A 17,884-nucleotide genomic window follows, 5' to 3' on the forward strand; every position below is an offset into this window, starting at 1 on the left:
GTGATTCGGCCATCATCCCAGAGAGCAACTCCAGGTTCTACTGTCAGAGGCATCTTACCAGCTCAAACAATATCGCCAACAATATCAGACCCATTGGCAGGCCAGGGAGTGGGAAGCAGTCTGACCTGGGTCTACAAAAGGAGGGTCCAGACATGAGCAATAGTAGAGGGGCAGCAGTGTATCTGGGGCTGGGCTACAATGTGCAGGGATTTCCCACACTTGATCAGAACCAGGCTGCACAGTCATTTCTTCTGTGGGCTTGCTTGTTTGCTTTTCAGGTTGTATCAGCTTCCCACCTATTTCTAAGATTTTCAACTGTTTTATTTACAAGCCAACTGTGCCTTAAAATAGCTCACGCTTAAAACCATGTGAACCCAGAGCCTTTTAAAGTGATAATTACTAAATAATCCCAATGGTGTCTATTTTACTTAAAAATTTTTACCAGATGTTTGCTTACTACTGTTTTTTCTCTAAAATAGTTTTAGTAGCAGTTCATGCTTCCACTTTATTTGTTCTTCCTACTTTCCTGGAAAAGTGTTGTTTCCAGCTGTAAAACTAAAGGGGCTTGACACTCTTGCCTAATTGTTCATCAGAGTAGGTGCACTGTACCCATCCTGTGTTAAACTTGGCTTGAGGGAGCTTCTGAGCTCAGTTCTCATTATTAGAAAACCCATCCTGTGCAGAACAGATCTTTCTTCATTCCAATCCTCTGGCCCCTTGGCCTCACAGCTCTGGTCTGCTTCCTGCTCCTTCACTCCAGCTCTAGGAAGTCAGTTTTCAAGGCCACATTCCACCTGCCAAGACTCCCATTCCCACCTATTCAGCCCAACTCCTTCCTTCAACCAGATCCTTCGATTTTCAAAGCCCCACCCACCAGAAACCTGCAACACTGAACCTAGAGTGCTCATGGCTAGGGCCTAGCCTGTTCTCAACAGAACAGACAACAGTGCTTCTGCCAACAAAATAAGGGCTCTGCTCATCAGCTACCACCACACCACAGGATCAGCCATGGATTTAACATGTTTAATGAGCACCAGTTGTGTACCAGGGACACAAAGCTGATTAGGATGGAGCTCCTGCCCTAGAGGCTCACAATCTACCCAAAGATACAAGTCATTTATAGTGTTATGGCTTAAGTGTTGAGTCAGCAATGCCCAACAGTGGGCAGGGAGGCAGGGAATGCTGAATAGCAGAAAGTGGGAAGGCAACAATGGGCAAAGGCACTGAGACACAGAAATTCATGCCAACTTCTGAAAACACCAGGTGTTAACTACAATGTTAATATACAGAAGGGGGAAATGCTTGGAACTTAGTTAAGACTGGCAAGGAGGCTTGTATCCCATCTCCCTAGCTGTCCCAGGCTCCTGGTATACCCATAGGGAAGCATCTTTCTCTGCCATCCCACTAGTACTAAATGATCAAAGTGGCCACTTCCTCCATGCAGCCTTCCTTAAATTCTAGCCCAGAGGACAAAGGTCACAGAGAGCCAAGATGGGGAAGGGGGCCTAAGTACAGATACCATCCAGGGACAGATCTAAACAGGGCTGGCATGGCAGACCCAGTCCAGTCTAGCCAACACTGAATGAGGGATCTGGGGAGGGGGTGGTTATGAAGACATACAGATATCTGAATGGGGACTGCTGTATGGAACTCTGTCCAACTAATGGCAATGCAGCTGGCAATGCACAGGGAGGCAGCCTCTGGGTGACTGGAGAAGTCAGAGAATGAGGAGCACATGGTAGAGCCCAATATTCTGCTACAAGAGGAGGTGGGATGGTGAGGACAAGGGGGCTGTCTGTGTTCAGACAGGGCAGAGCCCAAACAGGTGCACCTCCAATAAAGCAATAAAACAAGTGGCCCAGCAATAAAGCAAGTGGATAAGGCAATACCTGGCACACTATGGCTACAGTCATCTGGCAATGCCACTCTGTCCTGCTGGGGCACTGTGGGGCTTTTCAGCTATGCAGGCCACTTCATCACAAGGGGCACTACTGAATCTGCCTGGACTGTGTTCAGAATCCAGGGCTGTGGGGTAGGGAGCAAGAGAAACTGCTAGCTCTCTTGGGGTCTCTGGGGTGTCTGCAACCTGCTGAGGGGTACTTAAGGATGCCTTCTGGTCTTCCTCTGTCTTAGAAACTTCCTCCTTTGTCTTCTGGGTTTCTGGACCCTGGCGGAACTGGATCTGGTTTCTGGGTAGGCGGGTTACAGATCCTGAAAGTGCAGGGACAGGTGTGGGGACCGCCTACCCTGGATGGGATGAGGCTGGCCTCACAGGACCAGCATCAGCCCTGCATGCGGAACTAGACAAGGTGAGGGACTCCACAGACCCAAGGCTGCTCTCTCCTTGGCCAGCTGCTACTCAGGGAGACCATTTCTGGATGTAGAGTTGGAAGTATAAACAGCAAAGGTGGCCACAGCAACTGGGACAGCACCCACGTTGAATGCCAGGACCTCCGAATACTTAGCTAAGTACTGCCTCACCACAGGCAGCTGCGGGGCCACTGGTGACTGGCTTGAGGCAGGGGCCAGGGGGCAAGGCGTTGCAGCATGGTACTCAGCAAAACTGTTCAGGTCTTGAATGACATCCTCGAGATCCTGGCAGAAGAGCTCATAATCGTCAGGAAGGGGCAGGTCCCCGACGAGGTAGGGGGGGTGCTCATGCCCGGGCTTGGCCGGTCGGGTGCCCAAGGATCTCACAGACGTGACTGAGGTTGTCCTGACAGTTCTCAAAGCAAAACGACATGTAATCACCCAACTGAGCCCAAAATCGGTCCACAAGCCATGGGGAGTCATCAAAGGTGCCTGGGTCCAAGCTTGGCACCTAGTAGAAGTCCACGCTGAGGGGCCATGGGCTGGGCATGCACAGAGCCAGGGGTCCCCTTTCTGTGGGCTTACCACCAGGAGCACTGCTGGCTGTGCTCTTCTGCTCCATGGTCGTATGCACGCATACGGGGTCCCCACAGCAGGGCCGCTCAATCCAGGGATCCACTAGGGGGGCATATGTGACCCCAAGAGAGACCTGGTCCATCTGCTGCCAAGGGTGTGTGTTGGCATAACTGGCTGCTGCTGGGATGGGATTGCAAGGGCCGTGCCGATGGCGCCAGCAACAGGGCATGCTGGGAGCAGAGGGGAGCTGCCACACCAACTAGAAGAGGAAGGGGGAAGAAAGGAAGAGATGGTGCAGCGGGGAGGGTGGGCAGGACACAGCAGGACAGAGATGGGCTGAAGAGGTGTCTGGCAAACCCAGATGTTCCAGGCAAGTGCTGAGGGTCAGAGGAGCTGACAGCTGTGGCCTCAGGAGAGCTGAGAAGAGCTGATGGGACAGTCAGATGCAGGCCACCATCCAAGGCAATCCTGTCCAAAAACAAGGTGGGGAAGAGCGGGAACTAGGCCCAACCATCTCCACCATGCAGCAAAAGGAGGCAATATGCAGGCAAACCCCAGGTACCCCACTAGGAGCTGTGACTGGAAGGAGGGCCCAAGAGGCAGGCCTGAGAGGCCTGAGAAGGTGGGCAAATGCCACCTGTGATGTTTCATGGGCAAGGTGTGATGGCAGATGCTATCAGTCCCAGGAGAAGGAAAAGGGGCCAGATCAGAAGCCCCTGGGCTTCCTTGGACAGCCTGGCTGGCTGTCAGGGATTTTCAGAAGAACAACAAAAGCAACCTTTAACTGAGTGCTCTATCTATGGCAAACACTGACCCCTTGATGAGGCTGATACTCTTATCGTACCAGAGGCAAAGTGGTGAGTGAAGTCACTTGTCTGCAGCCACACACCAATCAGTAAGTGACCGAGGCAGGTGAACCTGGCTCTAAAGACCATATGATTAACCACCACACATCACCATGCTGGTTATGAACTACGTTTCAATCCACTGAGAAGGAGCCCCCAGTCACCCCAAACACTGTGAGCGTTAAGTAAGCAGACCAGGTCACAAGATTCTTTTACATCAAAGCACTAAGAGCTTGGAAGGGGCTACCTGCATGCCAGACAGAAGCCTGGGGTCCCACTATTCTCTGGTGCCCACCAGCCTCTCTACCCATGCTTTCCAGACTTACCTCACCACTCAGAGTCCAGCGTGCTGACAACACCACCCTCATCCTAAACACCACCTCCCTGTCCTCATCCTCGTCAACAGCACAGGATCCAATCCCTCAAGTTTAATCTCACTCGCTGTGTCTTCTTTCACCACCTCAAAGTCACTCCAGTAAAGGGCCTGGAGGGCAGTGGTCATCAACCCTGAGCAGTCCAAAGAGCCCAGAAGTGGGAAAGGAGGCTGCAACCATCACCAAGTACAGTTCCCTTCCAATGCCAGGAGCCCTCTCTCAGGGCTCTCCCACTGCCTAACCTGACAGTGGCCACTTCCCAAGTATCTCTGCAAAGGGAGGTCCACTCACAGCTGCCACAGAACACACTCTGCAACCACTCCACACATATCCCAATGTTCCATCTGCTCACATCCAGGGGCACCACGGTCTGCACACACCTTTGTGCACAGTTGCCTATGTGTTTATCTACCCCTGCCCCCATCAGAGTGAGTTCCTCCAGGGAGACACAGCTCTGCTGATCTTTCTGCTGAGCACCTCCCAGGGTGGCCTGCAGCATCTGAAGCTGCTAGGGCCACCAGCACCTACTTCTGCCACCTAAGCATCCAGGAACCTCTCAGGTATGGCCCTCACTCTGGGGGATGATTCTTCCACCTGAAAGCCTTCCCATCCTAACAGAGAAAAACAATATAACAGAGCCTGCCAGCAGCAGTGGCTCAAGTGGCAGCACACAAATGCAATCCACTCGGGACTCCAGTCCAGTTCCTCATCAAGCTCTGAAAACCAATGACGGTGAACGCCAGTGACCACGAACCACACTCCAAGCTCCTGCCACCAATCTAAGGTTAAGTGCCAGGCTGCGCACAAAAACCACATCCCATGCCCAATACACAGTGCACTACCCAAGTCTCTGCCCTGGCTTCCCCCCAGTCCCAAACTCCTACCCCCGGTCAGAACCCTAGCTGTCCCCTGCCTGCTCATCAGCATGCCTGTGTACCCCTGTAGCATCAGGGTGAAGGCTCCCCTGCGCCAACCAGCCAGCCCTGCTTGGCCGTGAACCTTCTTAAGCTTGGGTCTCTTAACACTTTTGAGAACCTTAGCCCTCCCAAAGCTATTAGTTTGTTGACCCCTCTTCCTTCTCTCCCCACCCTAACACTGAGGAATTTGGGCCCTTCTGGACTGCACAGCGCTTTACTCAAGGAACAGGTACCGGGACGCACACGCATTTGCCTCTGCAAAGCCAAAAGCCAGCACCTACAACGCTGGAGCGTTCTCGGCTCCTAGGAGACCAGGGACCCCGGGGGTAGAACAACTTGCCCAAAGCTTCGCAGCAAGTGGAGGGCAGACCACTGCACCACCCCCTTCTTAAACGCCATGCAGGAAACCGCGGGGATATGAGCTCACAAGTCCCACTGCAAAAAGAAGCCGACCGACCTGAGGCTCCACGAGGCGTCTGCGAAGAGGGTCCACGGATCTGCGACCGGAGACTACGGACCCGTCTCCCTCCCAGGGCGAGACTCCCAAGTGCCACCTAGAAAGCGCAGAACAAGATCGGCCGCCGTGAGGTGAGAAAGGGCGCGGGGGACACCTTCGAACACAGCTGGAACCACCAGAAAATGACTCCAGGCTCTCCCCCGCCCACGGCGCGGACCGAGAAACTGAGGCCCGCCTTTCCGAAGGGCAACAGGGACCCAGTCCGAGGGCTCCGAGCGCCTCTCCGCTGACAGGAAGTTGGGAAGGACGGAGGGGCGGGGCCCCCGCCGGGCACTCGGGTTCCCGCCGCCCCACTGACCCTCCGTCCAAAGTCTGCGACACCCGCGCCAGCAGGGGCTAAGTTCCAAGCCTAACCACTTCGCGCAGCCACGCCCCCAGCGTGCGCGTAGCCGCCCCATACGTCCCCGCGCCGGTACCCGGCGCGTCCCATACTAGTCTCCCTGTAGGGCTGCGCCTGCGCTGTGAGCCTTGAGGCCCATAGCTGCGCAGGCGCTCTCAGGCCCTGCCAGCGCGGCAGTGAGGCGCGGGGGGTGATGGGAGCGCGCTCAGACCCGCGACGCCGCGCCAAGTGCTTGGAGCAGACCCGGCTGCGCGGGCAGGCGTGGGGTGGCCAGGGCCGGCGGTGTTCAGCGGGCCCGCGCGAAACGCACTGGGGCTGAGGAATGGATAGCAGGAGGGAGGGACGGGGCACCCAACTGGCTCTCCCAGGGATGTTGGAGCCGTTGCCACTGCCCTCAAATCAGCTGGGCCCTGGGGCGCTACCGAACGTCTGGAGGGTTGCTGGGAACAGAGCCCACCAGGGAGGGTTTGGCCATAGAGGGCCTTCGGCGCTTTGGTGGAAAGTGTCTCTCACCACCCAGCGCCCCATGCTTGAAAGTGGGGCCTGGTTCTGCCTACGTTCTGTGCGGGAGCCAGAGGGCAAGGCTGGGCTGGCCGTGAGAACGCCCCACCTGGGTGCCTAGAGGCTGGTAAACCGGGGCCTGTAGGTTTTCTAGGGGGTGTGTTTGTGCTGCCCTACCCGGGTGGAGGCTAGACTGAGGGACAATGAGGGCAGGCTGCCAAGGCCAAGTTTGCTCCCCAGGATTGGCATGCTCATTCAGCACCCAGAGACTTTGGGAAAGTGAGCAGAGGTTGGGTGCTCCTCATGTGCACCACCCCACGCTTCCTCTTCCAGTGCTTACGGTGCTTACGGTGCCTAGACAAGAGGTGGGAGAGGGTAGCTGCCCCTCGGATACCTAATGCCCTGTGAGCCAAGGACCTGGATGCAGGCCAGGAGTTATTGGAGCCATCAGCAGCCGAATCCCCTGGAAAGAGATGTTTCTCAAGGCGAACACATGCCTAAGAGACCAGCTCCCTTTCTGCCCTGGTCTAGTGACTCCTTTCATGAAACTATCTCTGAAATGTTATCTGCATTTACACCCAAACTCACTCTCTTTGATCTTTGAAACGCGAATCAAAGATCACATTGTACCTTTACTTGGGTCTGTGGGGCTTCCAGCCACCTCGGCCAAAAATAATAAAAGTGGCACCCAGCCAGGAAACGCCTCCTTGAAGTGTGAATGAAACTTGTATTTTTCGGTTGTATCTTTCCTAATTGACCTGATAATTTAAACTTCCTGCCTCAAAGGAGAGGGGGAGTTCCTGACAATTTGGCTTACCTCAGGCACTAGGCAGCTAAGGCCAACTCCAGGCTGGTCAGCAGAGAGCAGGCAGTATGCTCGTGTCAAAAACTAATCCAACTGGGCCAGGCCATCAGAAACCACTTTTTTTTGGTTACAATTGCTTTTTTTTTATTCAGGCCATGTTCTATGTATATATTTTTTAATTGTAATAAAATATACATGTCATAAAATTTACCCTTTTAAAACCATTTCTAGATGTACAATTTGGTGGCATTAAGTATATTCACGCTGTGTGCAACCTTCACCACCACCCATCTCCAGAACTTTTGCATCACCCCAAACAGAAACTGTACCCATTAAACACTAGCTCCCCACCACTACTCCTGCCCCAGACTCTGGTAACCTCTATTCCACTTCGTCTATGTTAATTTGCTTATTCTAGGTACCTCATAAGTGGAACCATACATTATCATTTCATTTAGAATGTTTAAGACGTTCATGTCATAGCACCTGTCAGAATTTCTGTTCCTTTTTAAGGCTCAGTAATATTCAATAATATGTATACATCACATTTTGTTTATCCATTCAACTGTTGATGGCCACTTGGGTTGCTTCAGTCTTTAGGCTTTTGTGACTAATACTGCTATTAACATGGGTGTACAAGTACCTATTAGAGTCCTGCTTTCAGTTCTTTAGCTATATATCTAGGAGTGGAATGGCTGAATCATGGTAATCCTATGTTTAACTTTTTTAAGAAACTGCCAAACTTTTCCAGAGCATCTGCATTATCTTATGTTCCTACCAGCAATGCACAAGTTTTCCAATTTTTCCACATCCTCACAAACACTTATTCTTTTCTGGGTTTGTTTGTTTGTTGTTGTTCAAAAATAGCCATCCTAATGGGTATGAAGTGTTATCACATGGTTTTAATTTTAGTGACTAGTGACTCCCAGCATCTTTTCATCTGGTTATTGACCATTTGTAGATCTTCTTAGGATAAATGTCTGTTCAAGTCCTTTGCCTGTTGGGTTTTTTGTTTTGTTGTTGTTGAGTTGTAGGTGTTCTTTACATATTTTATATATTAATCCCTTATAAGATATATGATTTGTGAATATTTCTCCCATTCTGTGGCTTATCTTTTCACTCTCTTGGTTTCCTTTGAGACACAAAATTTTTAAATTTTGATAAAGTCAAATTACCCATTTTTTTCTCTTTTTCTTTTGGTGTCATATATAAATCATTGCCAAATACAATGTTGTGGAAATTTCTGCCTGTTTTTTCCTAAGAGTTTCATAGTTTTATCCCTTATGCTTACATCTTTGATCCATTTGAGTTATTTTATATATAAATTGATATAAGATAAAAGTCCATCTTCTTGTTTGCATGTGCATATCCAGTTTTCCCAGTACCATTTGTTGAAAAGACTGTCCTTTTCCCATTGAATAGTCTTGTAACTCTTGTCAAAAATCAACTGATAACATGGGGCGCCTGGGTGGCGCAGTCGGTTAAGCGTCCGACTTCAGCCAGGTCACGATCTCGCGGTCCGTGGGTTCGAGCCCCGCGTCAGGCTCTGGGCTGATGGCTCGGAGCCTGGAGCCTGTTTCCGATTCTGTGTCTCTCTCTCTCTCTCTCTCTGCCCCTCCCCCGTTCATGCTCTGTCTCTCTCTGTCCCAAAAATAAATAAAAAACGTTGAAGAAAAAAAAATTAAAAAAAAAATAAACTGATAACATAAGCAATAGTTCATTTCTGGGATCTCTATTTTATTCCATTGATGTCTATGTTTGTCTTTATGTCAGTCTTAAAAAAAAATTTTTTTAGGAGCGCCTAGGTGCCTCAGTCAGTTAAGCGCCAGACTTTGGCTCAGGACACGATCTTGCGGTTCGTGGGTTCTAGCCCCACGTTGGGCTGAGCCGGGAGCCTGCTTCAGATTCTGTCTCTCAAAAATAAACAAATGTTAAAATTTTTTAAAAAATATTTATTTATTTTTGAGAGAGAGAGACAGAGCACGAGCAGGGGAGGGGCAGAGAGAGACACACACAGAAACTGAAGCAGGCTCCAGGCTCTGCACTGTCAGCACAGAACCTTGATGCGGGGCTCCAACTCACAGATTGCGAGATCATGACCTGAGCCAAAGTCGGACGCTTAACCGACTGAGCCACCCAGGTGCCCCAAAATGGAATTGAGGGACACCTGGACCAGTCAGTTAAGTGTCCAACTCTTTTTTTTTTTAATTTTTTAATGCTTATTTATTTTTGAGAGAGAGAGAGAGAGAGAACGGGAGAGGGGCAGAGAGAGACAGAAACACAGATTCTGAATCAGACTCCAGGCTCTGAGCTGTCAGCACAAAGCCCAAGGTGGGGCTTGAACTCACGAACCTTAAGATCATGACCTGAGCCAAAGTCCAAAGCCCAAACAACTGAGCCACCCAGGCGCCCCTCTTTATGTCAGTCTTGACTACTGTAGCTTCATGACAAGTTTTTAAATCAGGAAGTGTGAATCCTCCAATTTCATTCTTTTTTTCCCAACATTATTTTGGTTATTGGGGATCTTGAGATTCCAAAAATTTGTATTTTGAGGATCAGTTTTTCTATTTCTAGAAAAAAAGACACTTGAGATTTTGATAGAGATTGCATTTAGTCTCTATTTCACTTTGTATACTATAGATATTTCAGTAATATTAAATCTTCCAGTCTGTAAGTATGGGATGTCTTTCCACTTATTTAGGTCTTCTATAATGTCTTCCAGTGATGTTTTGTAGGTTTTAGTGTGCAAGTCTTTTGCTTCTTTGGTTAAATTTATTCTCTTATATTTTATTCTGCTTGATGTTACTATAAGTAGGATTGTTTTCTTAATTTCCTCTTCAGATTGTTTGTGGTCAGTGTATAGAGATACAGCCTATTTTTGTGTATTGATTTTGTATCCTGCAACTTTGAGAGTGCATTTATTAAGTCTAGCAGTGTTTTTGTGGAATCTTTAGAGTTTTCTAAATAGAAGATCATATCATCTGTGAACAGAAATAATTTCAATTCTTCCTTTACAATTTGAATTCCTTTATTTCTCTTTCCTGCCTTATTGCTCTGGTTAGGACTTCTAGCACTAAGTTGAATACAAGTGGCAAGAACAGGCATCCTTGCCTTGTTCCTGATCTTAGAGGAAAAGCTTTCTGTTTTGACCATTGAGTGTGATGTTGGCTGTGGGTTTTTTGCATATGGCTTTATCATGTTGAGGAAGTGTCCTTCTATTCCTAGTTTTATTGAATGTTATATCATGGAAAAGTATTGAGTTTTGTCAAATGCTTGTCCTATATCAATTGAGATGACCATGTTTCTTTCTTTCTTTCTATTGATACAATATACTACATTGATCTTGAAATATATATATATATATATATATATATATATATATATATATACACACACATATATTAATGACTTTAACTTCTCTGTGGGCTGGGTTCTTAACAGGACCAATTGCTGCCTTTTCACCCACACAATGAGGTGAGCTAACTTTGCTGAACCCACCAAGTGGGCAACATGTGAACTCAAGGTTTCATTGGATGATGAGGCAGGAGTCAGTCCATTTCACAGATGGGGAAGCTAGGCTTCATGAAGGCCAAGACTTACTTGAGGGATGGTACACTTGAGAGTCCCTATCCAACTAGCAGCCCCTCTTTGGAAATGCACCCCCTTGTGTTGGGTGCTGGATGTGAATGTTTGAATTAGGAAGCCCCAAAGCAGTGGTCAGGCAAGGGGCATTGGAACAAGGACTTTGGCTGTAAAATGTTGAGGGTTGATGTTGGCACTGCATCCCCAGACCAGGAAGGCAACAAGGAAGCAGGGACCAGCTACCTGAGAAAGGTGATGCCAGCTGTCTGAGGACTGTCAGCCTCTGAAGCCTATCTGTGCTCCTGGCACCTGGACCTTCATCAGGGGCCTTTACCTAGAGCCTGCTGATAGATGTGTGAGCCCAGAAACAGGAATGCCAGTGTCTCTCTATTCAGCCATCACCTTTCTCATTTCATTCTACCAACATTTTCCCTAAAAATATAGAGCTGAGTCCTTTGGTGCCTTCTCAAAGGTCCCACTTTCCAGAGAAGGGTCTCTTTCCTGTCCTGTTGGTAGGGCTGTGCCCTAAGTGATTAGCACAGATGCCTCAGAGACCCTTCCAACTTAGCCAGGCAGCTGGGCACCTGAGCCTGGTGCCCCTGGGGTTCCTTGTGCTTCATTGTTATGGACTGAATATTTGTCTCCTCCTAAGATTCACATGTTGAAATCCTAACCCCCAATGTGATGGTATTAGGAGATGTGGCTTTTGGAGCCCCCATGAATGAGATTAATGCCCTTATAAAAGAGGCCCTACACAGCTCCCTCACTCCTTCTGCCATTTGAGGGTCCAGGGAGAAGTCAGCTGTCTATAAACAAGAAAGTGGGTCCTCACCAGACATCAAATCTGCTAGTGCTTTGATCTTGGATTTCCCATCCAGAACTGTGAGAAATTAATTTCTGTGGTTTATAAACCAGCCAGTCTATGGTATTCTCTTAGAGCAGCCTGAACTAAAACAAGCTTTTGGAACCCATTGTTGTCTTTGTCAATTTCTTTTTTTTTTTCTTTAAAGTTTATTTATTTGAGAGAGAGAGAGACAGCATGAGTGGGAGAGGGGCTGAGAGAGAGGTAGAGAGAGAGAATCCCAAGCAAGCTCCACACTGTCAGGGCAGAACCTGACAGGGGGCCCAAATCCGAAACCATGAGATCATGACCTGAGCTGAAACAAACAGTTGAATGCTTAACCAACTAAGCCACCCAGGTGCCCCTATCCATTTCTTTACATTCCCTCTCCTCTCTCTCTCTCTCTCTCTCCCTCCCTCCCTCCCTCCCTCTCTCTCTTTTTAATGTTTATTTATTTTTGACAGGGGAAGGAGGGGTGCAGAGAGAGAGGGAGACAGAAGCAGGCACTGCACTATCAATGCAAAGTCTGGTGTGGGGCTAGAAATCAAGAACTGTGAGATCACGACCTGAGCTGAAGTCAGATGTTCAACCAACTGAGCTACCCAGGTGCCCCTCTTTCTCTTTCTTTTTAAATTGAGGTAAGATTTACTTCAATAAAATATACAGATTTGAAAAGCACAGTCACACAAATTTTGCACAGTAAGCTACCACCACACACAATTAAGCTATAGAACATTCTGTTACCCAGAAAATGCTTCCATTCCTCATAGACATTGTTCTGACTTCTACTGCTTAGCTTTATTTTGCCTGTTCTGGAAGGTTTTTTTGGTTGTTGTTTTGTTTGTTTGTTTGTTTGTTTGTTTTTTAAGTAGGTTTCATGCCCAGAGTGGAGCCCAACATGGGCCTCAAACTCATGACCCTAGGATCAAGACCTGAGTTGAGATCAAAAGTTTAATGCTAAATGAGCCACCCAGGCACCCCCCCCCCCCCATTCTGGAACTTCTTACATATGGAATCCTATAGCATGGACTCTGTGTCTGACCTAGTATTCGTAAGATTCATCTATGTTATGGTTGCATGTGTCTCACATTTTTTTATTGCTGTATGGCATGCTATTGCAGGACTATGCAATTTGTTCAGTCATTCTCATGTTAATGGACATTCACATGGTTTCTAGTTTGGAGCTATCATGAATAAAGCATGAGCATTCTTGAATAAGTTCTTTTTGTGGACATAGGGTTTCATTTCATTTGGGGGCGATATCTAGGAGTGGACTTTATAAGAAGCTGTCAAAAGTTTTCCAAAGTATCTGAAACATTTTAAAAAATTTTTTTAAATGTTTATTTATTTTTGAGAGAGAGAGAGAGCAAGTGTGAGTTGGGGAGGGGCAGAGAGAGGGAGACAGAGAATCCGAAACAGGTTCCACGCTGCTCATGAGGCTCAAACTCATGAACCGTGAGATCACGTCCTGACCCAAAGTTGGACACTCAACTGACTGAGTCACCCAGGCACCCCCCCCCCACCGACAAATATCTGGAACTTTTCACTTCCTCTAGCAATGCGTGACAATTTCAATTGCTCCACATCCTCATCAACATGTGGTATTGTCAGTCTTTTTAATTGTAATCATTCTGGCAGGAATGGGGTGGTATTTCATTGTGGTTTTGATTTCTCTGATAACTAATGATGTCCATGCTTTTATGTGGTTGCTTGTCATCTTCTATTAATTTATAAGAGTTTTTCATGCATTCTGAATTTAAAAATGTTTGTCAGATATGTGTATTATATATATGTTTTCTCAGTCTGTCACTTGCCTATTCATTTTCTTAAAGGTATCCTTTGAAAAGCAGAAATTTCCCATCTTGGCAGCTAGTGCTTTTTGTACCCTAAAAACTTAGCTACCCTAACATCATGAAGTTTCTTCCTATGTGTACTTCTAGAAGTTCTATTCTTTTAGCTTTTACATGTGAATCTGTGGGTATTTTGAATCAATTTTTGTGTATGATGTGAGTTACAAGTTGAAATTCATTTTTATCCATATGGGCATTCCATTTTCTAGCACCATTTGTTAAACAAAACAAAACAAAACTATCCTCTTCCCAACTACATTACCTTGGCACTTTTCCAATTACTACATTTGTGTGGTTCTACTTCTGGACCCTCTACTCTGTTCTGCTGATCTTTGTCCTTAGGCAAGAAACACACTCTCTTACTTATTGTATTAGCTTTAGAGTAAGACTTGAAATCAGATAGTTCTCCAATTATTTGTTCCCTTTGCAAAACTATTTTAACTATTGTAGTTCTTTTAAGACTTCCATGCAAGTTTTAGAATCAACTTGTCAATTTCTGTGAAAAATCAGCTTCTCAATTTCTAATGAGATTTTTTATTAGGATTGTGTTGAATCTGTAAGTAAATTTGGAGATAGGGAACTTCTTAACGATATGAAGTTTCCAATTCACGAACAGATTATATCTCTTTGCTTGTTTACGTCTTCATTAATTTCTTTCAGGAATTGTTACAGTTTTCAGTGCACAGTTTTGCATGTATTTTGTTAAATTTATCCCTAAGCATTTTATGGCTTTTCATGCTATTGTAAATAGTACTTTAACATTTTTTCAATGTCTAGTTTTTCTTTGCTAGTATGCAAAAAACTGAAATTGACATGTTATCTTGAGCTCTTGCTAAATTCACTTATTAGTTCTAGTAGTTTTATAATTTCCTTAGGATTTTCTATGTATGTGACCCTGTCATCTACAAAGAAAAACAATTGTGCTTCTTTTTTATGTATATGACACTTGCATATTTACATCTATATATAATGTGTATATGCATACACACATATATGTACATATACCTCTCTGATTTTTTTTCTTTGTTGCAGTGGCCAGGACTTTCAGTAAAAAAGTTCAGTAAAAGTGGTAGGAGTAGGCCTCCTTAACCTATTCTTAATCTTAGAAGGAAAATGTTTGGTCTTTGACCATCAAGTCTGGTGTCAGCTGCAGCTGTTTTTCATAGATGCCTTTTTATCAGGTTGAGGGTGTTTCCTTTCAGTCCTAATTTTCAGAGTTTTGTTTTCTCATAAACAAGTGTTGAATTTAGTAAAATGCTTTTACTCCATCTGTTGCTATGATCACAGTATTTTTCTTTTTTTTTCTGTTAATGGATAAATTACATTGATGGTGTGTCGAATGCAAAACCACTTTGCATTCCTAGGATAGATCTCACTTGGCAATAACGAATTCTTTGTATGTATTGCTGGGTTCAGCTTGCTCATATTTTGTTGAGGACCTTTGCATCTAAGTTCTTGAGGGATACTGATTTGTAATTTCCTTTTCTTAGAATGTCTTTGTCAGGTTTTGATATCAGGGTAACACTGGCCTCATAAAATGATGGGAAGTGTTTCTTCCTCCTCTATTTGCTGAAATAATTGGTGTGATGTTGGCATTATTATTATCTTCCTTAAATGTTTGACAAAATTCATCAGTGAAACTCTCTGGGCCTGAGTTTTCTGTATGGAATAGTTTGTAATGAAGAATTTAATTCTTTTAATAGATGTGGAGCTTTTAATATTTTATACTTCTTCCTGTGTAAGTTAAGGAATCTGTCCATTTTTAAATTGCCCAATTTAGCAAATTAAATTTGTTCATAATATTGCCCTATTTTTAATGCCTATAGACTCTGTAACAATGCTTATTCTCTCATCCCTGGTATTGGTATTTTTTTTTTCAAATAATCAACATTTTATTTTATTGATTATCATTTGTTTTCTATGTTGATTTTCACTTTTATATTTATTATTTCCATCCTCTTTCCTGTGATCTGAATTTGCTCTTCTGCTGCTACTGCTTTCTTTAGGAGGTTGCAGAGTCAGGGATCATGAACTCAAGTATTTTTTTATTTTTTATTTAAAAAAATTTTTTTAATGTTTTTATTTATTTTTGAAGGAGAGAGAGACAGAGCATGAGCAGGGGAGGAGCGGAGAGAGAGGGAGACACAGAATTTGAAGCAGGCTCCAGGCTCTAAGCTGTCAGCCCAGAGCCTGATGCAGGGCTCAAACTCACGAACTGTGAGATCATGACCTGAGCCAAAGTCGGATGCTCAACCAACTGAGCCACCCAGGCACCCCTCAAGTATTTTTTTAAACACAAGTAGTTTTCTTTTTTACACAAGTATTTTTTCTTTTTAACACAAATTCTAAAGCTATACATTTGCCTCTAATGACTTCATTAGCTGCATCCCAGAAACAACGTGTTATTTTTTTTTTTTAACGTTTATTTTTGAGACAGAGAGAGACGAGCATGAACGGGGGAGGGTCAGAGACAGGGAGACACGGAATCTGAAACAGGCTCCAGGCTCTGAGCTGTCAGCACAGAGCCCGACGCGGGGCTTGAACTCACTAACCGTGAGATCATAACCTGAGCCGAAGTCAGCCACTTAACCAACTGAGCCACCCAGGCACCCCAATGTGTTATGTTTTTATCATTAGTTCAAAATATTTTCCAATTTCTCTTGTGAGTTCTTTGGTCCTCAGATTACTTAAAGTATGTTGTTTAATTTCTAAATATTTGAGGGATTTTCAAGATATCTTTTTGTGATTTTTTAAATGTGGTTTTGTCTCAGTGTGTGGTCTACTTGGTGAAAATTCCATGTTTGCTTGCAAAGAATGTGAAGAATAAAACAAATATGAAGAATGATGGTGGGAATCTGGTACAATCACTTCAGAAAAACTCTTTAGCATTCTTATAATGTTTTTATTGTTGCTGTTGTTCTTTGAGAGAATGGGAGAAAGAGACAGAGAGAGTGAAGGGGAGAGAGGCAGAGGGAGAGAGAGAATTTTAAGCAGGCTCATGCTCAGCATGGAGCCCTATGCAGGGCTTGACCCCATGACCCTGGGATCATGACCTGAGCCAAAATCAAGAGTCAGACACTCAAATGACTGAGCCACCCAGGTGCCCCAGCATTCTTATAATATTAAACATATACCTACCATATGACCTAGCCATTTCACTCCTAAATTCATATCCAAGAGATATGAAAACATATATCCACACAAAAAGCTGTCCATTAACATTCATTGCAGCTTCACTAATAACAGCCAAAAATGACCCAAATGTCCACCAATAGGTAAATGGATGAACAAAATGTGGTACATCTATACTACAGAACACAGTCTCCAAGAAAAAAGGAACCAGCTGCTGATACACAACTGAGTGAGAGAAATCAGAGCAGAGGAATATATACTGTATGAATCCATTAATAGAAAATGCAAACTAACCAATAGTGACAGAAAGCTGATCGGTGGTGGCCTGGAGCAGGAAGTAAAGGGACAGAAAAGGTGGAAAGGGGCATAAAGAAATATTTTGTGAGGAGTGGAAGTTTCTATATCTTCATTGTTGGGGTGGCTTCCTGAGTATATACATCTGACAAAACATATGAAATTGTACCCTTTAAATGGGTGCAATTTATTATATTTAAATTATATCTTTAAAATGTTATTAAAATGTTTAATAAAGCTACCCATTAGAGTATAGAAGCCAATAAAGTGGCTTTCTCTTTAAAAAAAGACTGTCTTGGGGCGCCTGGGTGGCGCAGTCGGTTAAGCGTCCGACTTCAGCCAGGTCACGATCTCGCGGTCCGTGAGTTCGAGCCCCGCGTCAGGCTCTGGGCTGACGGCTCAGAGCCTGGAGCCTGTTTCCCATTCTGTGTCTCCCTCTCTCTCTGCCCCTCCCCCGTTCATGCTCTGTCTCTCTCTGTCCCAAAAATAAATAAACGTTGAAAAAAAAATTAAAAAAAAAAAAGACTGTCTATTCCATAGTTATTGAGCATGTGTTCTATAAATGTCAAGTAGTTTTAAGTGGTTGATAATGTTGTTCAACTCTTCTGAAATATTTCTAGTTGTGGTGTCAATTGCTGAGAAACAGTTAAAATCTCTAATTATGATTATGGATTTGTCCATTTCTCATTTTAATTTTGAATTCTGTTATACATATTTATGCATACATATGCATACAGGTTGCATAGGTTGCATACATATTTATGATTGTTATGCTTTGCTGATGAATTGAGTCTTTTATTATTATGAATAACCACATCTGTCTTTGGTGAAATTCCTTCTCTTGCAGTCTATCTTGTTTGATATTAATATTGCCACATCAGCTTTCTAATGCTTGACTTTTGGATTGTGTATCTCTTTTCCATCTGTTTATTCTCAGCCTGGATGTTTCTTTCTACATACAGATATCTCTTGTAGAAAACATAAAGGTAGATTTTGTTTT

At 45.0% G+C, this 17,884-nt stretch overlaps 2 protein-coding genes across 2 annotated transcripts in view; both read right to left on the minus strand.

Annotated features, from left to right (window-relative positions):
• Positions 1 to 5,556, minus strand: part of GNB1L (G protein subunit beta 1 like) — a 59,326-nt gene extending 53,770 nt beyond the window's left edge. The window contains exon 1 of the mRNA XM_030336659.1: positions 5,480 to 5,556. The gene's annotated coding sequence lies outside the window, so the exon portion shown is untranslated. The remainder of the gene's footprint in view (positions 1 to 5,479) is intronic.
• RTL10 (retrotransposon Gag like 10) lies at positions 1,010 to 5,567 on the minus strand. The gene is given in 6 exon segments (XM_030336658.1): positions 1,010 to 2,168; positions 2,170 to 2,206; positions 2,209 to 2,341; positions 2,344 to 2,652; positions 2,654 to 3,354; positions 5,480 to 5,567. Coding segments are annotated over 5 exon segments (1,200 nt in total). The 5' UTR covers positions 3,116 to 3,354; positions 5,480 to 5,567; the 3' UTR covers positions 1,010 to 1,909.
• Positions 5,568 to 17,884: the final 12,317 nt, after the last annotated feature.

This window comes from Lynx canadensis, chromosome D3, assembly GCF_007474595.2.
Source record: "Lynx canadensis isolate LIC74 chromosome D3, mLynCan4.pri.v2, whole genome shotgun sequence".
Taxonomy (NCBI): Eukaryota; Metazoa; Chordata; class Mammalia; order Carnivora; family Felidae; genus Lynx; species Lynx canadensis.